Below are 26,923 nucleotides of genomic sequence, written 5' to 3' on the forward strand. Positions count from 1 at the left end.
TTTACGAATCCAAGCTAAAAAAAAAAAAGAAAGTCAGCCTGAGAGGTCAAACTGAGGGCTAATGAGCAGTAATATATCGATTGATCAGTAATTTAAAGATGTCAGCAGCTCAAATATTTTATTATTATTATCATTATTATTATTATTAACTGTTGTAGTAGTAATAGAAATAGTTGTAGTATTATTAGTATTGTTGTTATTGGTATCTTTGTTGTTGTCATTATTAGTATTAGTAGTAGGCTGGTAGCAGTATTAGTAGTAGTAGTAGGCTGGTAGCAGTAGTAGTTGTAGTAGTAGTAGGCTGTAGCAGTAGTAATATTAGAGGTATTTTAGTCATGTTTTTCAGATGTTCAGGATGCTTGTTGAGGAGCAACCTGAACATTTTATTTTATTATGCAGCACTTGGAGATTTGCTTCAAATGTAAAGTGTATTATAAATAAAATCTATTATTATTGTTGTTATTAGGAGAATGACATTTTTTACAGTCTAAACAGACTGAAGCTGGTGAATATATATAACTTTTTTAAGATTCGATGTAAATAAACTGGCATAATAATAATCAATATGTTGATGAGAGTCAGATGTGATAAATGCAGATATGATGAGATATTAGCTGCAGCTGCACTGTGCTGTGTGCTCCTCAGGGAGGCGCTACAGACACACGGGCATCACAGACATACTGCACACTAACCACATCCAACTTTGACATGTACGTTTAGAAATACTTCTTTAAGATGTGAAGTTCACGGGTAGTTTTATTGGCTCTTTAACTGTGACTGAATCACACAGAAATACTGAAGAGTTAAATCATACATGTTTTTGTGTTTGTCAGTCAGAAACATCAGAAAATATATATATTTCATATTATTCAGAGCTGTCAATCAAACCCTGACTGACTCTCTGTGTGTGTGTGTGTGTGTGTGTGTGTGTGTGTGTCACAGAGGGCTGATGGGACAGCAGGGATTAGGACTTCATTACCCAGCATGCAGTGTGTGTTTGTAAAATCCCTAAAGAGGATTTGTGTGGATCAGAGACGATGCCGCTGAAGAGAGAAGGTGAGACATTTTATTACAAACACCAGCACACACTCAGTGTGTGTCTGTGTGCTTATTAAAGTGTGTGTGTTGATTTGTGTACGTGTGTGTGTAAGTGTGTATTATGTTTGTGTGGTTTGTGTCTGTGCTCCTCTTCACTTTGTTTTCATCTTGTCCTCACTGATGGCTTTTACTCTGTGTGATGTCACTCTGTCATGTACTTATACTGCTAGTGTTACGACTACTACTACTATGATTACAACTACTACTACTGACACTGCTGCTACCACTACTGTTACTTCGTCCTCCTTTACTCCTTCTCCTTCTACTACTACTGCTACTGTTACTTTTTCCTCTTCTTCTGCCACCACTACGACGACTACTTCTACAACTACCATTACTACTACTGCCACTACTACTGTTACTTCTTCTTCTTCTACTACGACTACTACTGCCACCATTACTACAACTACAATTACTGCTACTGCTACTACTACTACTGTCACTTCTTCTTTTACAACTACCGCCACTACTATTGCTACTACTACAATTACTGCTCCCACTTATATTACTACTTCTGCAGCTACAATACTGCTCCTGCCAATACTGCCACTACCACTGCTGTTACTTCTTATTTTACTGCCCCTACTACTACAACTACTTCTATTTTTACTTCCTCTGCTATTTTGACGATGATAAGTGTAGACTGATACCTGGATGAACATCACAGCGAAGTAATGAACTGATGTTAAACATGAAGGAGTGAAGTTTAATATGAAGTAGTGATGTTTAATATGAAGTAGTGATGTTTAATATGAAGTAGTGATGTTTAATATGAAGTAGTGATGTTTGATATGAAGTAGTGATGTTTAATATGAAGGAGTGATGTTTAATATGAAGTAGTGATGTTTAATATGAAGGAGTGATGTTTAATATGAAGTAGTGATGTTTAATATGAAGTAGTGATGTTTAATATGAAGGCGTAACGGTATGAAGTATCGTAGAGGTCTGAAGTGACCTCCTCTGAGCACATTGTGGATGGTCAGTGTTAATAAGCAGTGAGTGGGGGGCTGCAGCTCCCCCTGCAGGACTGAGGAGGACTGAGGAAACCACCTTTTTGATCTGAACTGTTAACTGTTTGTGTCTCTGAAGTCTCAGTGAATGTAAAGTGGTCTTTGTCATGTCATCTGCATGCAGTGTTGCATTAGTTTGAGTTGCTGCAGTTTGTAATTGGAGGATTCATTAATGTGACATTAAAAATCTCCTCAGGTCACACGTTACTTACCGAGCCGTGTTATCAGAAAAATGCAAACCAGCAGCCATACACAACTTTTCCATCAGCACCTCTCACCTGGAAAAGATACAAAAAAAAAAGAAATTTAGAAACATCTGAATCCACTGAGTCTTTAAACCGAACCATGTTAACGAGACTCTGATGAGCCCGACACTCGGTTTATACTTAAGTGTTTTTCTCATTTGGTCAAAGGCCACGACATTTAAGAAAGATTCACACAGTGTTTATACAGGACGCCACAGCACAGTCCACTAGAGTCCAGTAAAGTCCAGTCAGGTCCAGTAAGGTCCAGTCAGGTCCAGTAAAGTCAAGTAGAGTTCAGTCAGGTCCGGTAGAGTCCAGTCAGGCCCATTAGAGTCCAGTCAGGTCCAGTAAAGTCCAGTCAGGTCCAGTAAAGCTGTTTGTTGTCGGTTCTCTTCAGATACTGAGCGTGCTCTGCAGGTGATGGAGGCCTGTCAGGCCGGAGCTGCTGAGGGGGTCAAAGGTCGTGCTGAGAAACTACTCAACATCTTCCAGAGCGACCTGTTCCAGGCCCTGCTGGGTAACAGACACGTGCACGCGTGTGCGCACATGGTTGACAATATTACGAAAAATTTACAGCATTATCGTTTTCAGTAATACTTTACAGTAAATAGCATTTAACTAATACATTGCAATTGTTATTACTAAAACATTAAAATCATTAATATTTTTACTAATTCCAATAGTAAACAATCAATAACATAATTACAAACTGATTACAATGATTAACAATACAAATATTAACACTATGAATGATACATTACAATTCCAGTTATTACTAATAAATCACAACTATTAACATTATTAGTAACATAGCTAATAATGTTTTTCCTAATACATTACAGCCATTACATTATAGCTACTACATTACAGTCAATACAGGTATTACAAATACATAAAGACTATTAACATTATTACTTATAAATTACAATTATTAATGTTAATACTAAAATAAATGCAAATATTACTAATATATAACCATTGTTGCAATTATAGCTAACACATTACAATTATGAACAATATTACCAACATTACAATTTTAACATTATGACAAAAACATTAAAATTATTAACAATAATGCTGACATATTACAATTCTTAACATAAGTATGAATACAATACAGTTATTAAGGTTAGTGTTAGAAAATTAACAACATTAACACAAATTTAACACTTTACTAAAACATTAGTTATAAGCATTGCTGTGAAAACATTACAGTTATTAACATTACCAATACACTAGTTATTAACAATTTTGCTAATACATTATAGTTTTAACATGATTATTCACACATTAATATTATTAAAAATATTACCAATAATTACCAATACTTTACAATTATTAACATTATAAGTAATACAGAACTTTTATTAACAATATTACTAATATGTTACAGTTATTAAGGTTACTATGGGAACATTACAACTTTTAACATTATTAATAAAACACTACTATTATTTACATTACTAAAACATTACAATTATTAACATTATTATTAATACATTACAGTAATTAACATTATTAAGTAAAAGTAAGTAAGTAAACGTTTGTAGCTAAGTTAAATAATTTCACTTGAAAAATGACCATAATCATCAAAACAGTTTAATCTTCTGTCAATCCACTAATTGATTAATGGACTCATGGATAAACTGTCTATAACAAAACTGTAATGTGTGTGTGTGTGTGTGTGTGTGTGTGTGTGCAGACATACAGGAGTTCTACGAGCTGACAGTTTGTGGGAACCAGACGACGAGCCGACCACACACACCTGCACAGGTACGAACACACACACACGCACTTTTCCTCTCTCTCTCTTTTATCCACATGGCAACACCCATCACTGTTACCTAGCAACAGCTGCAGCAGCATTACCGGGGCAACAGCTGCAGAACACCATGGCAACAGGAGCCCAACCCCCACCTCCTCCTCCTCCTCCTCCTCCTGCTTATCAACCAGCGAGGGACCCAAGGGGGTGTACCCCCCCCCCCTCCAAAAAACACACCAGTCCCCCCATCTCTCTCTCTCGCTCGCCCGGTGCTGACAGACGGAGGGATAGAGGAGGCGAGTGAGCGGGCGAGTGAGGACAGACAGACAGACGAACGAGGAGAGAGAGAGAGAGAGAGGGGGGGAGGGCGACAAAGAGAGAGAGATCAAGCATGAGTGTGTGAGTGTGTGTGTGAAAATGTGTGTGTGTGAGTGTGAGTGTGTGTGAGTGTGTGTGTGTGTGTGTGTGTGTGTGGATATGGACTGCCTCTGCATTGTCACCACCAAGGTAAGAGCAGACCGCCCGCATGCATCCGCTAAAACACACACACACACACACACACACACACACACACACGAGGACACACATGTTGGTCCTCATAAAACGTGTGTGCGCTTGTGTGTGTCCTCATAAACCATCAAAGCCGGCTGTCGTGTGTGTTCTCTGCTTCCGTCATGTTTTCATTCATCACCCTCTGCCTCTGTGTGTGTGTGTGTGTGTGTGTGTGTGTGTGTGTGTGTGTCTGTTGTTAGCATGGCCACATTAGCATGTATGTTAGCCACACGCTAGCAGCCTGTAGCTAGTTGTTAGCAGGGCCGTATTTGGGATTTTCACCGGCACATGCGGATCCAGCATGTGTTTTTCAGACGCTCCACATGATTTGGTCACTTTTTGTGTCAAACTGAGACAAGAAAATGAACGCTGGACGTGTGAAGGTGTGTTTGGATGACGTGCAACAGGTCGTGTGTTGTTGGTAAAATGCACTGTCACTCTGATCGCGTCCCGTCACTAAACTGTCCTCGTTCGTTAGAGTAAAATGGAGGTGAGTTGTGTTAGAGTTTGATCTGAATCAGGACACCCAGCCATCGAGCAGTTTGACCTCAGCACCGCAGATCAAGAGTCAAGAGACGACTTCTTAAACTGCAACTTCACATGACGGTAGCGTGTCACAGAGCGGGACCGTGGACGCGTCCTGACTGTCAGCTGACCAGCGTGGTTCGGGATCGGTCCACGTCAGCACCTGCCGTGTTTGTTCTCGCCTTCAAACTTTAGCTGCTGAAAAAAGGTTAAAAAAACATTTTATTATTTTATCTTTTACAACTTTAAGATCCTGTTCAGAGGACGGATTAATTACCTGAACAAACACGACTCCCCGCACAAAAACTGAAATATAAAAGATTAACGTTCAGCACTTTGGGATACACACAACAACAAAATGTTACTAAAATGTTCTGAGAATGTTACAATTCAACCAACGCAACGTTCCAGTAATGTTTCCATCTGAAAGTGTTTCTTCTTAAAGTTCAGGAAACATTCTCTAAACATCAAAAAATATTGTTAAAATATCGCATTACATTTTCATTAAAAAAAAACCTGAATGTTGCTTTGAAAAGTTCTCCCTTTGTTCTCATGTAACATAGTTGGAACGTTTTATAGAGAACTTTCTCTAATCTGTCACTTCTCATCATCACCAAAACATCCTCAGAGTTACAGCTCAAATGTTACGTCAGTATTTAACCTCACAGGAACATTATTAGAAATGATAAACATCCTTAAAATGTTCTTTGAACGTTAGATTAAAATGTTTTATTAAAAACATATATTTTGTGCTGGCTGGGAAAATGTAAAGCAACAGAATGAATGTTTTATTCAATATATAAACTCTTGGCTGAGACTCCAGTGGGTGACAGAGTGGTATGATGCAAATCAATGTTTCAATCATGTTTTCAGTGAAAAGTTTTCTTTTAGTTCCCTGAACATTCTTCTTAAAGTTTGGGTAATATAAACATAAACATAAACATAAACATAAACATAAACATAATTTATTGTTAACTTATCAGATTACATTTTCATTTAAAAAAAGTTTTGCAATCTCAGTCCTCAATAACATGTTCTGAATGTTGCTTTGAAAAACGTTTTTCCTTTGTTCTCATTTAACATTATTGGAACATTTTATAAAAGAACATTTTATGATCTGTCGCCTCTCAACATCACCAAAACATCCTCAGAGTGTTGCAGCTCAAACGTTGGTCAGCATTTAACCTCACATTATTTTACATGACAAACATCATTAAAACGTTCTTTGAACATTAGTTTAAAATGTTCTCTTGAAAACATTATTGCAACTTGTAGGGAACATTAGCAACAACATCACATGCAACGTCAAACAGGAAAATGGCTTAAGTTTTAACCCTCTGAACAGACTATTTCCTGACAACTCTTGGTCATATATTTATTTGTGTTCATGCTCTGTTTAGGAGTATATATTTAATGGTGTTGTATGTTTGTTTTGGTTTTACTGGTGTAATCGCTCTGGTTTGGTCATATATTTACTGGTGTTGGTGCTCTGGTTTGTTTATACATTTGCTGGTGTTGCTCTGGTTTGGTCATATATTTACTGGTGCTGTTGCTCTGGTTTGTCTATATATTTACTGGTGTTGTTGCTCTGGTTTGTTTATATATTTACTGGTGCTGTCGCTCTGGTTTGTTTATATATTTACTGGTGTTGTCGCTCTGGTTTGGTTATATATTTACTGGTGTTGCTCTGGTTTGTCTATATATTTACTGGTGTTGTTGCTCTGGTTTGTTTATATATTTACTGGTGTTGTCGCTCTGGTTTGGTTATATATTTACTGGTGTTGTTGCTCTGGTTTGTTTATATATTTACTGGTGCTGTCGCTCTGGTTTGTTTATATATTTACTGGTGCTGTTGCTCTGGTTTGGTCATATATTTACTGGTGTTGTCGCTCTGGTTTGGTTATATATTTACTGGTGTTGTCGCTCTGGTTTGGTTATATATTTACTGGTGACGTTGCTCTGGTTTGTTTATATATTTACTGGTGTTGTCGCTCTGGTTTGTTTCTATATTTACTGGTGCTGTTGCTCTGGTTTGGTCATATATTTACTGGTGACGTTGCTCTGGTTTGGTTATATATTTACTGGTGTTGTCGCTCTGGTTTGGTTATATATTTACTGGTGCCGTTGCTCTGGTTTGGTTATATATTTACTGGTGTTGTCGCTCTGGTTTGGTTATATATTTACTGGTGTTGTTGCTCTGGTTTGTTTATATATTTACTGGTGCCGTTGCTCTGGTTTGGTTATATATTTACTGGAGTTGTTGCTCTGGTTTGGTTATATATTTACTGGTGTTGTCGCTCTGGTTTGGTTATATATTTACTGGTGTTGTCGCTCTGGTTTGGTTATATATTTACTGGTGTTGTCGCTCTGGTTTGGTTATATATTTACTGGTGCCGTTGCTCTGGTTTGGTTATATATTTACTGGTGTTGTCACTTTAGTTTGGTCATATATATTAACAGGTGTAAATATATTTTTTGCAGAAGTTGTATTTAGCTAAAAATAGATTTACACACATATTGTAAATATATCTGCTTTATGCTTTATTGTATATAGACATATATTAAATAATAATATATGTGAATATATTGTTTGTTTTTGACCAGGATGGTTCAGATATATTTTGTGTGTGTGTGTGTGTGTGTGTGTGTGTAGCGTGTGCAGCCACGTCTGTCAGAGACACACGTGTAAGCACAGACTGTAATTAGCAGCTAGGCAGAACGCCAGTAACACACACACACACACACACACACACACACACACACACACACACACACACACAGGTGTGTATTTATAGTTGTAATCAGCTGATTAACTCGTCTCCATGTGAAACTGATCTGGAGGTCATGTGACGCTCTGTGAGGTCACAGGTCAGCAATGACATCATCGCTCTGCTTCTGTACGTCTCTTTATGAATTGAATTTGGCTCCTCCCCCTCTGTCCGCTGATGTCAGTTGCCGGGCAATGGGCGCTCTCAGGGCCTGCTGTCACCATGGTAACCGCATCACCATCTTCACTTCCTCTCTGTCTCTCCATTCTGTCCTCTCTGTCCTCTGTCTGTCCTCTGTCCTCCGTCTCTTTGGGTCACCTTGGTGTGTGTGAGACGATGATGTCATGGATGAACAGCCAATCAGAGCAGAGTTTACCTGCCTGCTCAGTCTGAATTAAAGCCCTGACTTATATTTTAAAATCATTTTACTGTCAATCTACAAACCTCTCAGCTGTTTGTGCAACTGCTGATGTCATCATTTTGACAGATGATGTCATGATATAGTGATGTAATGACGGATGATGTCATGATGGAAAAACAAGATTTTTTCTTGAAACTGTTTTAAGTTTTGTTCTGAGAACAAAAACATCTGGAAGTTCAAAACAGTTTGTTGTTATCAGACGTTCATCCTCAAACTGACGCTGACTTCACCTCTCACACCTCTCACACATTACACACCTCTCACACCTTACACACCTCTCACACCTTACACACCTTACACACCTCTCACACATCTCACACCTTACACACCTCTCACACCTTACACACCTCTCACACCTTACACACCTTACACACCTCTCACACATCTCACACCTTACACACCTCTCACACATCTCACACCTTACACACCTCTCACACCTTACACACCTCTCACACCTTACACACCTTACACACCTCTCACACATCTCACACCTTACACACCTCTCACACATCTCACACCTTACACACCTCTCACACATCTCACACCTTACACACCTCTCACACCTTACACACCTCTCACACCTTACACACCTCTCACACCTTACACACCTCTCACACATCTCACACCTTACACACCTCTCACACCTTACACACCTCTCACACCTCACACACCTCTCACACCTCTCACACCTTACACACCTCTCACACATCTCACACCTTACACACCTCTCACACCTTACACACATCTCACACCTTACACACCTCTCACACATCTCACACCTTACACACCTCTCACACCTTACACACCTCTCACACATCTCACACCTTACACACCTCTCACACATCTCACACCTTACACACCTCTCACACCTTACACACCTCTCACACATCTCACACCTTACACACCTCTCACACCTTACACACCTCTCACACATCTCACACCTTACACACCTCTCACACCTTACACACCTCTCACACATCTCACACCTTACACACCTCTCACACATCTCACACCTTACATACCTCTTACACATCTCACACCTTACACAACTCACACCTTACACAACTCTCACACCTTACACACCTCTCACACATCTCACACCTTACACAACTCACACCTTACACACCTTTCACAACTCTCACACATCTCACGCCTTACACACCTTATACACCTTTCACACCTTACCCACCTCTCACACCTTATACACCTTTCACACCTTACACACCTTTTACACACTTCCAACCTTGCACACCTTTTACACCTTTCACACCTCTCACACCTTACACACCTCTCACACCTTACACACCTCTCACACATCTCACACCTTACACGTCTCACACATCTCACACCTTACACACCTCTCACACCTTACACACCTCTCACACCTTACACCCCTTACACACCTCTCACACCTTACACACCTCTCACACCTTGCAAGCCTTACACACCTCTCACACCTTGTATGCCTAACAGCTGATGTGGTCTGTGTCTCTGCAGAAGTATCGTTACCAAGACGATGAGACTCCGCCTGTCGACCCCAGCCCCGGTCACATGACGCACGGACGCAGCACCGAGCTGAGCCACGCACACCTGGACGGATACACACACCCTGCTGCACTCACCGTATGCACACACACACACACACACACACACACACTCATACACAAACACACACACACACTCATACACACACACACACACACACTCATACACACAGACAATGACACGTACACACTCTCACAACCATTTCCTACAATTCATCACAGCACGTTTCTTGGGACCTTTTAGAGGTCCTTGAGAGCATTGTGGGGGTCCTTGAGAAAGGTGAGAGAGGTCCTGCAGTCCTTGACAAGGCTCCAGAGGTCCTTGAAGAAATTTTATTGGTGCTTGAGAGCGATCTGGGGATCATTAAGGAAGATGGAGGCTTTAGTGGTTAGTGATGGAGTAGAGGAGGTCCTGGAGTCCTTGTGAAAGGTTCCAGAAATCCTTGAGGAGGTTGTCTGTGTGTGTGTGTGTGTGTGTGTGTGTGTGTGTGTGTGTGTGTGTGTGTGTGTGTGTGTCCAGCAGAGGGCACCATTCACCACAAACTGACCTCAAATTAACTGACATCCTCTTAATGGAAAAACTCCAGGTCTCGGCCTTGAGGGTGTCCTTGAGACCATTCATAAGGTAGTAGGGGTTGATGAGGTTTGGAATGTCCTTTGGGACATTCCAGAGGGCCTTGACAAGGTTCCAAGGGTTCTTAGGGAAGCCCCAGGGGTTGTTGTGGAGGCTGCAAGGGTTCTTGAGGGGTTCTGAGGAAACCCTTGGGGTCCTTGAGGAAGGCTCAGAGGTCCATGGGGAGGTTTTAAATGTCCTTGGAAAAAAATGAAAGGCCATTGACCAAGTTCTATTGGTATTCAAGAAGTCTGAGCAGGTCTGACAGGTCCTTGAGGCCGTTTGAGATGTTGTTGGGTAGATCTGAGACATCCTCAAACGGGTTTGACGGGTCATTGAGGAGATCTGAGAGGTCCTTTAGGAGATCTGAGAGGTCCTTGAGGAGAGCCAAGAGGTCCTTTAGGAGAGCTGAGAGGTCCTTGAGCTGGTACCTGGGGACATTCCAGGGGTTTCGGGGTTAGAGGGTACTAAAGACAGTACTGTCTCCTGACCGCCGTGACGTGTCCTCATCAGCTGTTCTTCCCCGCCGTCAGTGGTCTCTGGAGGAGACAGTCCCAGGTGTGGGAAAGTTCGAATGCCCCCTCGTCCCGGTTGTTGGTGTCCGTGTTCTGGTTTCTCTTTGATCCAGCGTTTGTGTTTGTTGGTCTCTGAGCCACTGTCCTCGTGTGTCCCAGTCCAGGATGTCCTTATTTCTTTTGCAATGGTCTGATGTTATTTGAGGTTTTCTTGTTGGACTTTTTCTTTTCTGTTCTTGTAAGTCGTCCCTCTGTTTCCCTCTTGTGTCCTTTTTCCCCGTGTTAAACATTCGTCCTGTCTCCCTGATGCATGTTTTTTTACATGATCTGCGTTTTATTTCCTATGTTACGTTACAGTTTTTGTCCCGTTCTTTTTTCTTCAGGGTGAATCAGAAGCTGTCTCGGTTCAGTGTGTGGTTTTATTGTTGTGTTTATTTCGGGTTTTTTCGTGACCCTTTGTATCGGTTCTGTTATCCCCCGAACATACGACACACACAAAGAGCCGAAAACAGCTTCAAAGACAAAGTGACCATACCATCTCAAAAAACAGCCAAGACACAGAACAAATCATCAGCAAGACAAGATGAACTTGCTTGAGGTTTGAAAGGTCCTTTAGCAGTTTTGCAAGGCCCTTGAGCAGGTTTAAGAGGTATATCTGGACTTCTTGGAGTTTCTGAGGTTATATGAGTACTTCAGATGGTACCATGGGTCCTTGGGCAGATTCAAGAGGTCCTTGGGCAGATTCAAGGGGTCCTGGGCAGATTTCCTCAAAGACATTCTTGGAGTTTTGGAGGTCGCGCCTGGAATCAGTCCTGGAATCAGTCCTGGGATCGGTCCTGGGATCGGTCCTGGGATCAGGATCACTGAGCTCAGATCAGTTTTAATTACCGAGTCTGTGGGGGGGGGCTCTCTCTTTCTCATGCTCTTTCTGCTCTGCCGTCTCCATGGCAACGACCAGAATGAAGAGGGGGGTGTTACCATGGCAACAACATTAGCCTGAACGTGTGTGTGTGTGTGTGTGTGTGTGTGTGTGTGTGTTTTGCTGAGATAATTCTTTCTGTACGAATTCATTTACTCTGTCTGTGTCCCTCTGTCCGTCCCTCTGTCCCTGTATGTCTCTCTGTCTCTCGGCCAACAGCACAGTGACATCACAGAGGGGAGGGGATTCCTTCAGAGCAGAGAGAGAGAGAGAGAGAGACAGAGAGAGGGGGGGAAGAGAGAGAGAGAGGGGGGGAGGAGGAGAGAGGGGAGGGAGAGAGAGGGGGGGAGGGGAGAGAGAGAGAGAGAGAGAGGGGATGAGAGAGAGAGAGGGGGAGGAGAGAGGGGGAGGGGGGAGGAGAGAGAGAGAGAGAGAGGGGGGAGGTGTGCAGCGTCAGGAGGGTCGAGCAGAGCGAGTGAGCGGGCGAGCGAGCGGAGGAGGAACGAGGGATGACAGCGAGGAGGGCGAGCAATAAACAGCCTCTCTCTCTTTTTCTGTTTTCTCTCCTTTTTTTCTTCTTCTTCACCTCCGTCTCTGTCTCTCCGTCTCTGGGTGGACGGGGGGACGGCGTGATGCCGCGAGCCGTCAGTCATGTCTCTCTGCTTCGTTAGCGCGTCCAGGAAACGAGAGCTAACGAGCTTAACGAGCTTCTCCTGCTGAGGCCCCCGCACCCCCGCTCCTTCTTCTTCTCTGGTGGTTAATTATTCATCCGTCACTCCGTCCGTCTTTATGTAACCGCCGTCCTCCTGGAGAGAGAGACCGACGGGCAGAGAGACAGACAGGAAGTGATGTTTGTGTCCGTGTGGTACGCCAAGAAGATGGGACGACGATTCATCAACAACGTGCGGCGAGCGAAGAGGCACAGGCAGCGGATGATGGTAGGAAGCTTTCTGTGGCGGGAACGTTACGGCGGGCGGGGGGCGGCGCCCCCTGTGGACCGGAGCGGCGCCGCTGTGGCGTTGATGATGTCACTGTTTGTCGTTTTTTAACAGCTGTTTGCAGGATGTACTGAGAGGGCGGGGCCTATCAGGGGAACCAATCACAATGTGGCGAGGAAAACGTTTCAGGAGGCGGGGCTTACGATGCATTCACGCCTTCTCTGACTCGCGTGTTTTTACCATGTTCAATGTTTTTGTTCCGTGTGCACGTCAGAGGTCGGAGGTCAGCGGACAGAGGTCAGAGGACAGAGGTCAGAGGTCAGAGGTTGGGTGGACCGTGTTTTCTAGTTAACTTTTATTAGCTACGACCGTTAGCTTCCACTGACGTTAGCATCTACACTGTTTATTTACGTGACTTTACCTGCTGTCCACACGTCCAAAGATGTCTTCACAAACAGCTGTTAAATTCTGTCCACACGTCCAAAGATGTCTTCACAAACAGCTGTTAAATTCTGTCCACACGTCCAAAGATGTCTTCACAAACAGCTGTTAAATTCTGTCCACACGTCCAAAGATGTCTTCACAAACAGCTGTTAAATTCTGTCCACACGTTTGAGAATATTTTCAAAAACAGGTCATTTGATTCTGTATTTTTCCTCAATTTAGAGAAAAATTCGGGCCACGTGGAAATTTTTTATTATTCCATTATGTATTTATATATTATATATTTTCATTATTATTAGTATTTCTCCTTCTGTTCAAAGGAAAAAATGTCCTCATACAGGTATTTTTGAAGAAATGTCAAATTCTGTCCACACTTTGTTTTGGTGGTTCAGGTTTGTTTTTGGTGGTCCAGGTTTGTTCCTGGGGGTTCAGGTTTGTTCCTGGTGGTTCAGGTTTGTTCCTGGTGGTTCAGGTTTGTTTTTGGTGGTTCAGGTTTGTTCCTGGTGGTTCAGGTTTGTTCCTGGTGGTTCAGGTTTGTTCTTGGTGGTTCAGGTTTGTTCCTGGTGGTGGTTCAGGTTTGTTTTTGGTGGTTCAGGTTTGTTTTTGGTGGTCCAGGTTTTTTCTTGGTGGTTCAGGTTTGTTTTTGGTGGTTCAGGTTTGTTTTTGGTGGTCCAGGTTTGTTTTTGGTGGTTCAGTTTTGTCCCTGCTGGTCCAGGTTTGTTTTGGACTCGGAGCCGTCCCTGACTTGTCCCTCACAGACTGAATCTGTGTCTTTACTGCATGTTAACTCGTGACTCGTTGATGAGACGCTGAGAGGTTCTCGTGTCTCTGACCTTTTCTGAACAGCAGAGCATCTCTCTGTCGTCTCACAGTGAGTGGACGAGAGACACTGACTCAGAGCGGCAGAACCACAGAAAGACAGAGACAGACAGAAAGACACAAACAGAGACAGAAAGACAGAGTGAGCTGTCAGGGGAGTGGAGCTTTAATTAATTCACAGTGAGCTGTAACTGTCTCTGTCTCTGCTGTCAGTGTGTCTCTCTCCCCCTCTTTCTGTTATATAACTGACACCGAGACACAGTCACACCGAGACACCGAGACACAGTCACACCGAGATACAGTCACACCGAGACACCGAGACACAGTCACACCGAGACACAGTCACACCGAGACACCGAGACACAGTCACACCGAGACACCGAGACACAGTCACACCGAGACACAGTCACACCGAGACACCAAGACACAGTCACACCGAGACACCGAGACACAGTCACACCGAGACACAGTCACACCGAGACACAGTCACACCGAGACACAGTCACACCGAGACACAGTCACACCGAGACACAGTCACACCGAGATACAGTCACACAGAGACACCGAGACACAGTCACACCGAGATACAGTCACACCGAGACACAGTCACACCGAGACACAGTCACACCGAGACACCAAGACACAGTCACACCGAGACACCGAGACAAAGTCACACCGACACACAGTCACACCGACACACAGTCACACCAAGACAGTCACTGTCAATACTGTAGTTTTCTGTGTAAATGAATGAATGATTGTTGTAGTTTTCTGTGTGAATGAATGAATGATTGTTGTAGTTTTCTGTGTGTGTAAATGAATGAATGATTGTTGTAGTTTTCTGTGTGAATGAATGAATGATTGTTGTAGTTTTCTGTGTGAATGAATGATTGTTGTAGTTTTCTGTGTGTAAATGAATGAATGATTGTTGTTTTCTGTGTGAATGAATGATTGTTGTAGTTTTCTGTGTAAATGAATGAATGACTGTTGTAGTTTTCTGTGTAAATGAATGAATGATTGTTGTAGTTTTCTGTGTGTAAATGAATGAATGATTGTTGTAGTTTTCTGTGTAAATGAATGAATGATTGTTGTAGTTTTCTGTGTGAATGAATGAATGATTGTTGTAGTTTTCTGTGTAAATGAATGAATGATTGTTGTAGTTTTCTGTGTGAATGAATGAATGATTGTTGTAGTTTTCTGTGTGAATGAATGATTGTTGTAGTTTTCTGTGTGTAAATGAATGAATGATTGTTGTAGTTTTCTGTGTGAATGAATGATTGTTGTAGTTTTCTGTGTAAATGAATGAATGACTGTTGTAGTTTTCTGTGTAAATGAATGAATGATTGTTGTAGTTTTCTGTGTGAATGAATGATTGTTGTAGTTTTCTGTGTAAATGAATGATTGTTGTAGTTTTCTGTGTGAATGAATGAATGATTGTTGTAGTTTTTCGTGTGAATGAATGAATGATTGTTGTAGTTTTCTGTGTGTAAATGAATGAATGATTGTTGTAGTTTTCTGTGTGAATGAATGAATGATTGTTGTAGTTTTCTGTGTGTGAATGAATGAATGAATGATTGTAGTTTTCTGTGTGAATGAATGAATGATTGTTGTAGTTTTCTGTGTGAATGAATGAATGATTGTTGTAGTTTTCTGTGTGTAAATGAATGAATGATTGTTGTAGTTTTCTGTGTGAATGAATGAATGATTGTTGTAGTTTTCTGTGTGAATGAATGAATGATTGTTGTAGTTTTCTGTGTGTAAATGAATGAATGATTGTTGTAGTTTTCCGTGTGAATGAATGATTGATTGTTGTAGTTTTCTGTGTGAATGAATGAATCGGTGTGAAAGTATTCAGCTCTGTGATTCATGATCCATCAGACTCCTGCAGGAAGTGATGTAATAATCTGAGGGAGAGCGAGATGGTCGCCATGGCTACAGTGACCGTTGCCTAGGTGACCGCCCCCCTGAGGGCTCAACAGCTGTTACCATGGCGTTGCCGTGGAGACGAGCAGTCAGCAGAGAGATGCTGCATGTGATTAAAATCTGCTTCTGTTTTTACAGATGAACGGATCTGAGGGAGAACTGGAGTACGAGGAGATCACTCTGGAGAGGGTGAGACACACACACACACAAAATATATACACAATATACACAAAATATACACTACAGAGTACAGGTGTGAGGATAACGCTCACACGTTAACAATGACTGAGCTCAGAGTTATTTTGGTGTCGACTGTTTTTAGAAACTGTCGCTTTGCGTTTAAAAGCTGCAGAAATAAACTCCACTCGGCTGACAGCAGCAGGTTATTTTTAACTCTCTGCCGGTTATTTTGGGAACAGTTCAGACATCACGCTGCTGAACTTTAACATGATGCTGGCGTTCACACAGTCACAGCTGCTCGTCTTCATCACGTCTGATCGAAATCGTCTGTTTCATCCTACTGCTCATCTTACCAAACCGACACACGTTAGCAGCCAAAGGGTTAATGTCACACAAACACTAACACAGCTCACATCCGAAACTGATGTTTCCTCAAAAGCTCTGAATCTTTTAAAACTCCTTCAACAAACCAAACAGAGTAACATCAGACAGTTTTTACCTCTTTTTTAGTGGCACGACTGAAACTGAGTCCTCAACATCTGCTCCTTTCAGACATGTTCTCATTCTGAGTCATCACATGCTGCCGCTCTGTCAGTGAACCTCCACGTCTGCATATCACGCTCTAGGTATCCTTCTGCGTCTGCATATCACGCTCTAGGTATCCTTCTGCGTCTGCATATCACGCTCTAGGTATCCTTCTGCGTCTGCTGTTGACGTTTCAGGATGCTGCTACTGTGACTCCTGCAGGAAAGACCGGGTTTGTTGGATCCATCCACCGATCCTGTAGGCGCCCTGTGCTCCTTTTATTACGTTACCGGCAGCGTTTCAACCTGATGCTGTCCTGCCACGTTTCAGGCAAACATGGCCAGCCACCCAGTGATGTATAGTAATGTAATAACAACGCGACCGGCTCTGTCCGGTCCCCGTCTCGGAGGACGCTGTCCAGTGGTGCATCATGCACGCCTGAAAAAGTGCAGAGCTATTATACGAGTTCAGAATGAGTTTGGTGAATCAAAAAAAAGTTCAATCCAGCCACGTTACAAACTAACGTCCCCCGCCGACGTATCGTTATATTTAATGACTTCAGACTGAGTCTGTTTCAGACTGATGAAGACGCAGAACAGGAAGCAGCTCTGCAGCGAGGCTCCTTTATTTTCTAACTGCTGTGTTTTACCGAAACGGCGCTCAGGGTTTCAGTTTCTCTGTGATCTCAAACAGTTTTAAAACACTGCACGAAGCTCTTACAGCATCTGGCTCCACCCATATGAAGGTGTGCATCAGACCCAGGTGCATGCTGGGAAGCTTCTGCAGATGCTGCAGGTGGATCAAAATGTGTGTGTGTGTGTGTGTGTGTGTTCAGGGTAACTCTGGTCTGGGCTTCAGCATCGCAGGAGGAACTGATAATCCTCACATCGGAGACGACCCGTCCATCTTCATCACCAAGATCATCCCCGGAGGAGCCGCCGCCCAAGACGGACGGCTCCGGTACAAAATACACACACACACACACACACACACACACACACACACAAAGACACACACACACACAGAAACACACACAAACACACACACACACAGAAACACACAAACAGAAACACACACACACACACACACACACACACTCAGAAACACACACACACACACAAACAGACACACACACACACACACACACACACACACACACACACACACACACAAACCGGTCTGCTCAGCCCTCAAAGACCTGAAACTAGACCCTGACCCAGCACCCTAACCTGGGCCTCCTCTCTCTCTCTCGCTCTCCAGGGTGAACGACAGCATCGTATTCGTGAACGATGTGGATGTTCGTGAGGTCACTCACTCCATCGCCGTGGAGGCGCTGAAGGAGGCGGGGCCTGTGGTCAGGCTGTACGTCCTGCGGCGACGCCCACCGAGCGAACGCATCGCTCAGATCAAACTGATGAAGGGCCCTAAAGGTAGGAAAGGAGACGAGGAGACGAGGAGACGAGGGGGCGGCTGAGTCGTAGTTCACGGCACAGATTTCACAGCATCCGTGGGTTTGATTTTCATAAATGAATTCCACTTTGAACTGTCCCTGTCCCCTCTGGTCCTCCTTTGGTCCCCCTTTGGTCCTTGTCCCTGTCTGGTCCAGGTCTGGGCTTCAGTATAGCGGGTGGCGTGGGGAACCAACACGTTCCCGGAGACAACAGCATCTACGTCACCAAGATCATCGAGGGCGGAGCGGCGCACCGCGACGGACGGCTACAGATCGGGGACAAAATACTGGCAGTACGTAAACTCCCTCCTGCTGTGTATCCGGAGCTTTTAAAGCTGTGACATCATCACCCCAAAATAAATGAATAAATAACAATAATAATAAATCTGTAGTTCAGAGGTTTCCAGACTTTACCTCGGCATCTTTCTGCAGTGGTCGATGGTTGGAGGTGATGATGGAGCGGAGCACAGATTCATCATGATCTTTTATTTTGGTAACTTTAAAAATGCCAAAGGCAGCATGATTTCAGGAGGTTTGTCAGGTTCATTCTCGGGAAGAGAAAGCACGAAGGAATTTCTTTAAATTTGGCACAAATGACCATTTGGCGTAAACGATGAACTGAGCAGATTTCGGTTTGAAAACATCACTGTGACTTACGTCCTAACCTTAACAACATCTCCAACCTACACTTGATGTTGATGAACTGATCAGAATTTGGTGGTCAAGGGTCAAAGGTCATGGTCACTGTGATCTTGCATGTGTGTTGCTCTCATAAACATGATTTCATGACATCATGAGGGAATTTCTTCAAATTTGGCACAAACGTTCGGTCCGACTTATCGATGAACTGGTTATAATTAGGTGGTCCCCTGACCTCAGGAACATGTTTGTGGCCATAACTGAGGAACTCATTCACTAATTATGACGAAATTTGACACAAATGTCTAACAGGATCAAATGAAGAAGCGATGATATTTTAAATCCCAAAGGTGAAAGGTCAGCTGTGACATCATGATGTTTTCAGGGTCAAATCTCAGGAGCAGAACAGGACATTTGGTCAAACATGAAACAAACAACAAGAAAGACGAACGAAAGCAGAATTTTTCATTAGATACAAACATGCTGTGAACTTTGGAGAAAATCACATCTGTCTTTGGTCGATACATTTCTCTTTGATAGATTTCCCTTTTTTGGACAAACTTCTCTTTGATAGATTTCCCTTTTTTGGACAAACTTCTCTTTGATAAATTTCTCTTTTTTGGACAAACTTCTCTTTGGGTGATAATTTTCTCTTTTTAGGATAAATCTGGACTTTTGCTGTGAGTTTTTGGAAACGTTTGGATCAGACACAGTTAGTACAGTCAGAAGAAACCTGCAGCCTCCTCGTATCAGTAAACTCTGTTTTACTCTTTGCAGCTGAGCAGCGTCTAAACGTTGAGTTCGAGCGTCTCGTTCTGATGAAGCTTTTAACCGTTTGTTGACCTTTGACCCCGGCAGGTGAACCACGTGTCCCTGGAGGACGTCCTGCATGAGGACGCCGTGGTGGCCCTGAAGAACACGGGGGAAGTGGTCTACCTGAAGGTGGCCACGCCCACCTCGCAGTACATCCACCCAGCTGATCGATACAGCCCCCCCGACCTGACCAGCTGTACGTACACTTCCTGTTTGTCACACCTGCGACACACAAACATCCTGAAACAACCGTGGATCTGTTATAAATCTGGATACAGCTGTGGGGGCGGGGCCTCGTGCACTCCTATGACAGCTGCTCGTTGGCGCATACGGCAGAGAAAACTCTTTTTCGGGGTTAGGAAATGTGTAAAGTACCCGGATCTACTGGCCCATAGAGCAGCGTGGTAGAGATGAACGGCTGCCGACGCAGCTGAGCGGGTAACTCCCGCCAGCCGAGCGAAAAGTCTTTCTGGGCCAGAGTCATCACGTGACCGACTCAAACGGTGTAATCCCACTTTCGACCACTATGTAGATTTTGCATCAACACAAAGTGCACTTCCTGGGGGCCTGGAAACAACACCGAAACATCAGCGTAACAACACCGAAACAACAGAGAAGCATCAGTGATACAACACCGAAACATTACAACATAACAACACTGAAACAACACCGAAACAACAGCGAAGCATTACGGAAACATCAGTGTAACGACACCAAAACAACAGCGTAACAACACAGAAATATCAGCTAAACAACACCGAAACATTACAACATAACAACACTGAAACAACAGAGAAGCATCAGTGATACAACACCGAAACATTACTGAAACATCAGCGTAACAACACAGAAACATCAGCGTAACAACGGCGTAACAACACAGAAATATCAGCTAAACAACACCGAAACATTACAACATAACAACACCGAAACAACAGAGAAGCATCAGTGATACAACACCGAAACATTACAACATAACAACACTGAAACAACACCGAAACAACAGCGAAGCATTACGGAAACATCAGTGTAACGACACCAAAACAACAGCGTAACAACACAGAAATATCAGCTAAACAACACCGAAACATTACAACATAACAACACTGAAACAACAGAGAAGCATCAGTGATACAACACCGAAACATTACCGAAACAACAGCGTAACAACGGCGTAACAACACAGAAATATCAGCTAAACAACACCAAAACATCAACGTAACAACGGCGTAACAACAGAGAAGCATCAGTGATACAACACCGAAACATTACAACATAACAACACTGAAACAACACAGAAAGTTAACACTTAAACAACACCAAAACAACACTTAAACAGCACCGACTCGACACTCTGGATCCCTGAAATCAGGTCTTTTTATGCGCTTATTTCTTCATGCAAGATTTAACTCATTACAGGCTCTACTGACAGGTGTTTTTCTTTTAAATTTTTGGTGATTTTTTTTTCTGTAAAACGTTTTGGAGATTTTTTTCGATAGAACTTTTTGGTTTTTTTCCTTTAAAAGTTTTGGTGACTTTTAAAAAAGTTTTGGGGATTTTCTTTTTCTTGAAGTGTTTTGGGGATTATATTTTCCTCTTTCTTCCTTTTTTTCTTTGAAAGTTTTTGGTGATTTTACAGAGAACGCGACTGCGCAGGCCTGCAGGTTCGGAAAGAATCGTATCTTAAAAATGTTTTCTGGGTTTCTTTTTTCTCTTTTTTACTTTAAATATGTTGGTGATGTTTTTCTTGAAGAATTTGTGGTGATTTTTAAATTTATTTTGGCGATTCACTTCTTCGTTGGACTTTTTTGCTGGAGGTTTTCCGTTCAGAGTCCAGCATGTAGGGGGGGCAGCACCTGCAGGACTTGAGGTCCACATCCTGTCCTCTTTCTCCCTGCAGCCTACATGGAGCCAGACTACATGTGTGACTACCCACAAGCCCTCCCTCCCCCATCACCACGGCGATACTCACCCATCCCCCGAGGCATGATGGGAGACGACGACTACTCCCGGGAGCCCCGCCGGGTCTGTGTCCAAAGGGGGTCCACCGGATTGGGGTTCAACATCGTGGGCGGCGAGGACGGGGAGGGGATCTTCATCTCCTTCATCCTGGCAGGAGGACCAGCAGACCTGAGCGGGGAGCTCCGCAAGGGGGACCAGATCCTCAGTGTGAGTACTCAGACCAGGTCCTGAACAGATCAGATCCTCCACAGACTAGGTCCTGCACAGACCAGGTCCTTCAGAGACCAGGTCCTTCAGAGACCAGGGGTTGTAGTTATGTGTGATAGTCTTTTATCAGGTGTAATTGGTTGTCACAGACAGGTTCTTGATTGACCCTGAAGGTCTTTGAAAGAATCCATTACGCCTGAAAACAGGGTCAGCCACACTCCTCCTCCTGGTCCTCAGTGTGACGCGGTCTGGATACTCAAACATTGTGTGTGTTAATGTGTGTGTTAATGTGTGTGTTACTGTGTGTGTGCAGGTGAACGGTGTGGATCTCAGGTATGCGACACACGAGCAGGCGGCGGCGGCTCTGAAGAACGCCGGACAGACGGTGACCATCGTGGCCCAGTACAGACCTGAAGGTGAGCTTGCACCCACACTTCCCGTACCTGTCCAACAGGTGACCTTTTACCTCTGACCCGACCTTTGACCCCATTCTCTCAGAGTATAGCCGCTTTGAGGCGAAAATCCACGACCTGAGGGAGCAGATGATGAACAGCTCGTCCGGCAGTCTGAGAGCCAACCGCAGCTTCTACCTCAGGTGAGCCGGCACTCAGCACACCTGCACAAGTAAGTCCCCCAGGGGCCGGTCAGGCGAGGGTTAACTCCGTCCCATGCTGTTGTGGCTGTTTCAGGGCGCTGTTCGACTACGACAAGCAGTGGGACTGCGGCGTGCTGTCCCAGGCGCTGGACTTTAACTTCGGGGAGGTGCTGCATGTGATCGACAGCGCCGACGACGAGTGGTGGCAGGCCAGACGGGTCAACCAGCAGGGGGAGCTGGAGGAGCTGGGATATATACCCTCCAAACACAGGTTCATACGCATATATACAGATATATATAAATATATACTGGGATATATACCCTCCAAACACAGGTTCATACGCATATATACAAATATATATAAATATATACTGGGATATATACCCTCCAAACACAGGTTCATACGCATATATACAAATATATATAAATATATACTGGGATATATACCCTCCAAACACAGGTTCATACATATATATACAAATATATATAAATATATACAGGGATATATACCCTCCAAACACAGGTTCATACGCATATATACAAATATATATAAATATATACTGGGATATATACCCTCCAAACACAGGTTCATACGCATATATACAAATATATATAAATATATACTGGGATATATACCCTCCAAACACAGGTTCATACATATATATACAAATATATATAAATATATAGAGGGATATATACCCTCCAAACACAGGTTCATACATATATATACAAATATATATAAATATATACAGGGATATATACCCTCCAAACACAGGTTCATACGCATATATACAAATATATATAAATATATACAGGGATATATACCCTCCAAACACAGGTTCATACGCATATATACAAATATATACAGGGATACATACCCTCCAAACACAGGTTCATACATATATATACAAATATCTACAGGGATATATACCCTCCAAACACAGGTTCAAACATATATATACAAATATATATAAATATATACTGGGATATATACCCTCCAAACACAGGTTCAAACGCATATATACAGATATATATACTAGGATATATACCCTCCGAACACAGGTTCATACATATATATACAAATATATACTGGGATATATACCCTCCAAACACAGGTTCATACATATATATACAAATATATATAAATATATACTGGGATATATACCCTCCAAACACAGGTTCATACGCATATATATAAATATATAGAAATATATACTAGGATATATACCCTCCGAACACAGGTTCATACATATATATACAAATATATACAAATATATACTGGGACATATACCCTCCAAACACAGGTTCATACGCATATATACAAATATATACTGGGATAAATACCCTCCAAAGACAGGTTCAAACACATATATACAAATATATATAAATATATACTGGGATATATACCCTCCAAAAACAGGTTCATACATATATATACAAATATATACAAATATATACTGGGATATATACCCTCCAAACACAGGTTCAAACGCATATATACAGATATATATAAATATATACAGGGATATATACCCTCCAAACACAGGTTCATACATATATATACAAATATATATAAATATATACAGGGATATATACCCTCCAAACACAGGTTCATACATATATATACAAATATATATAAATATATACTGGGATATATATACCCTCCAAACACAGGTTCATACGCATATATATAAATATATATACTAGGATATATACCCTCCGAACACAGGTTCATACGCATATATATAAATATATACTGGGACATATACCCTCCAAACACAGGTTCATACGCATATATACAAATATATACAAATATATACTGGGATATATACCCTCCAAAGACAGGTTCAAACACATATATACAAATATATATAAATATATACTGGGATATATATACCCTCCAAACACAGGTTCATACATATATATATATACAAATATATACAAATATATACTGGGATATATACCCTCCAAACACAGGTTCAAACGCATATATACAGATATATATAAATATATACAGTGATATATACCCTCCAAAAACAGATTCATACATATATATACAAATATATATAAATATATACAGGGATATATATACCCTCCAAACACAGGTTCATACATATATATACAAATATATATAAATATATACTGGGATATATATACCCTCCAAACACAGGTTCATACGCATATATATAAATATATACTGGGACATATACCCTCCAAACACAGGTTCATACATATATATACAAATATATAAATATATACTGGGACATATACCCTCCAAACACAGGTTCATACGCATATATACAAATATATTCTGGGATATATACCCTCCAAACACAGGTTTACAAATATAGAAATATATATATATATATACTGGGATATATATATAGAAATATATATATATATATATATACATATACATTAATAATCCATGACCAGCTGCTGACGTTGCCAAACTGTCTGTGTCTGTGTGTGTGTGTGTGTGTGCGTGTGTGTGTGTGTGTGTGTTTCAGAGTGGAGAGGAAAGAGTGGTCCCGCATGAAGAGTAAAGGTAAAAAAGTCATAGAAATCTCACCCTTTTCAATTTTTCCATGACACACACAGAATAAGCTTTTAACCCTTTAGAGCCTGAGCAAAGTGGCTAGATTTTTTGAAAGAACACGGGTTGAGCGTAACGAGCAACCTGACGAGGAATGGCCTGGAAAAAAGAAACCGAAATGACCTTAAGAAAGTGTGAAGAATAAAGCCAAATAAAACATATATTGGCCCGTTTTTTTTCCCTTCAATATGATTTTAGGCATGAAACAATAAAAGAAAATTCTTGCCAAGTTTTCAAAAGAAATCAAAGCAGATGAAAACTGATGCTGATCCAGGTTTTAAAGGGTTTGAGAAGCTCCAGGACGGATCCCTGTGGGACCCCACAGTGACCAAAGATCCTCTCTGTCCTGAGGATGTGCCACTCAGTTTGTTTTCTGCTCGCAGGTCGAGAAGGCTTCGTCCACAGCTACGAGCTCATCACTCAGATTGAAGGTAAGTGTCACCTTTGACCTTTGTTTATACATCCTGTGTTACTCAGCTGCTTTATTTAAATCCAGACAAACGAACAAAGACGAACTTTTCTGTCACGGGTTTGAATCTGAAGCAGAAATCTGTCCTTCCAGGACTGTGCAGCATGTTTTTGTTGCATGTTTTGTTTGTTTGTTTTTGCTGCAGGCTGAAATGTCTGATTCACGACAGTTTTTGCAATGAAACAGCAGGAGCATTCGAAATTTCTGAATAAAGTTACAATGCTGAGTCAGATTGGCATTTAGAGTTTTCCACAGAAATATTAATGGTAAAATAATCTTTTTTAAATATTACAGTTACATCGTTTTCACATCATGATATGATGCATTCTCCTTTGATGCATACTGATGTAAAATAAAACGAATATTAAAATAAAAAATCTTTGCAGTCCAAAGTTTTCTCTGTTATGTAAAATACGCTGCCAGCAGCTGTTTTACATTTTAAAAATCATCACATTGACAGTGAAGTGCTGAACGGACAAAATTAAAGCCTGAATTTACACTAAATCAGGAAATCCTGGAAGCACTGAATGAGACACCCGAAGAGACAAAAAACAACAGCACAGTCACAACTGGACTCTTCTTCTTTTGTCTCTGACGGCGTTTTTGTGTGTTTGTCAATAATCAGGGGTTGTAAATAAAGTTTTCTGTCTCTCTGTCTGTCCACAGTGGACTACGCCCGTCCCGTCATCATCCTGGGACCGACCAAAGACCGAGTCAACGACGACCTGCTCTCCGAGTTCCCCGACAAGTTCGGTTCCTGCGTCCCTCGTAAGTGTCCTTCAGACTGAGAGCGTGGCGTGAACAAACAGGAAGTGATGTCACCCTGTCTCCCCGCAGACACGACCCGCCCCCGCCGGGACTACGAGGTGGACGGGCGAGACTACCACTTTGTGTCTTCACGGGAACAGATGGAGCGGGACATCCAGTCGCATCGCTTCATCGAGGCGGGACAGTACAACAACCACCTGTACGGGACGTCGGTGCAGAGCGTCCGGCAGGTGGCCGAGCAGGTGAGACGCGCCGTTACCTCGGCGATGTGATGCTGCAGGGTTTAAGTGGTGTCACGGTTACCACGGTGACGAGATGTTATTGTTGTAACACTGGGATGTTTGGGGCGCTGATGTTTTGGAAATGATGTCTCGAGGACTTTAAACCTGATACGCTGATCAGGTTACTATAGTGACCTGCGCGTGTGTGTGTGTCTCTGCCTGTGTGTATGTGTGTGCGTGTGTGTGTGTGTGTATGTGTCTCTGCGTGTGTGTGTGTGTGTTCACCAGGGGAAACACTGCATCCTGGACGTGTCGGCCAACGCAGTGAGGAGGCTGCAGGCGGCTCAGCTTCACCCCATCGCCATCTTCATCCGACCACGATCCCTGGAGAACATCCTGTGA

The 26,923-nt window shown here is 42.5% G+C and overlaps 1 protein-coding gene across 2 annotated transcripts in view; it reads left to right on the forward strand.

The window, feature by feature from the left end:
- Positions 1–1,022: 1,022 nt before the first annotated feature.
- The window catches only part of dlg4b (discs, large homolog 4b (Drosophila)), a 29,812-nt gene continuing 3,911 nt past the window's right edge, over positions 1,023–26,923 (forward strand). The window contains exons 1-18 of one of the 2 annotated variants that reach the window (XM_088073725.1): positions 1,023–1,056; positions 2,751–2,870; positions 4,056–4,126; positions 9,879–10,004; positions 16,235–16,285; positions 17,637–17,761; positions 18,062–18,231; positions 18,408–18,544; positions 19,749–19,899; positions 21,604–21,872; positions 22,186–22,288; positions 22,371–22,467; positions 22,562–22,738; positions 24,978–25,015; positions 25,447–25,494; positions 26,199–26,300; positions 26,370–26,542; positions 26,810–26,919. In XM_088073725.1, the coding sequence (XP_087929851.1) occupies positions 1,038–1,056; positions 2,751–2,870; positions 4,056–4,126; positions 9,879–10,004; positions 16,235–16,285; positions 17,637–17,761; positions 18,062–18,231; positions 18,408–18,544; positions 19,749–19,899; positions 21,604–21,872; positions 22,186–22,288; positions 22,371–22,467; positions 22,562–22,738; positions 24,978–25,015; positions 25,447–25,494; positions 26,199–26,300; positions 26,370–26,542; positions 26,810–26,919 (2,087 nt within the window). In that variant the 5' untranslated portion in view covers positions 1,023–1,037. Of the gene's footprint in view, positions 1,057–2,750; positions 2,871–4,055; positions 4,127–4,402; positions 4,623–9,878; positions 10,005–16,234; positions 16,286–17,636; positions 17,762–18,061; positions 18,232–18,407; positions 18,545–19,748; positions 19,900–21,603; positions 21,873–22,185; positions 22,289–22,370; positions 22,468–22,561; positions 22,739–24,977; positions 25,016–25,446; positions 25,495–26,198; positions 26,301–26,369; positions 26,543–26,809; positions 26,920–26,923 lie in introns of those variants that run through there. The other variant, XM_088073726.1, reaches the window with a different exon arrangement.

Source organism: Plectropomus leopardus, chromosome 23 (assembly GCF_026936395.1).
Source record: "Plectropomus leopardus strain MGB_pleo_1.0 chromosome 23, ASM2693639v1, whole genome shotgun sequence".
In the NCBI taxonomy this organism is placed as follows: domain Eukaryota; kingdom Metazoa; phylum Chordata; class Actinopteri; order Perciformes; family Serranidae; genus Plectropomus; species Plectropomus leopardus.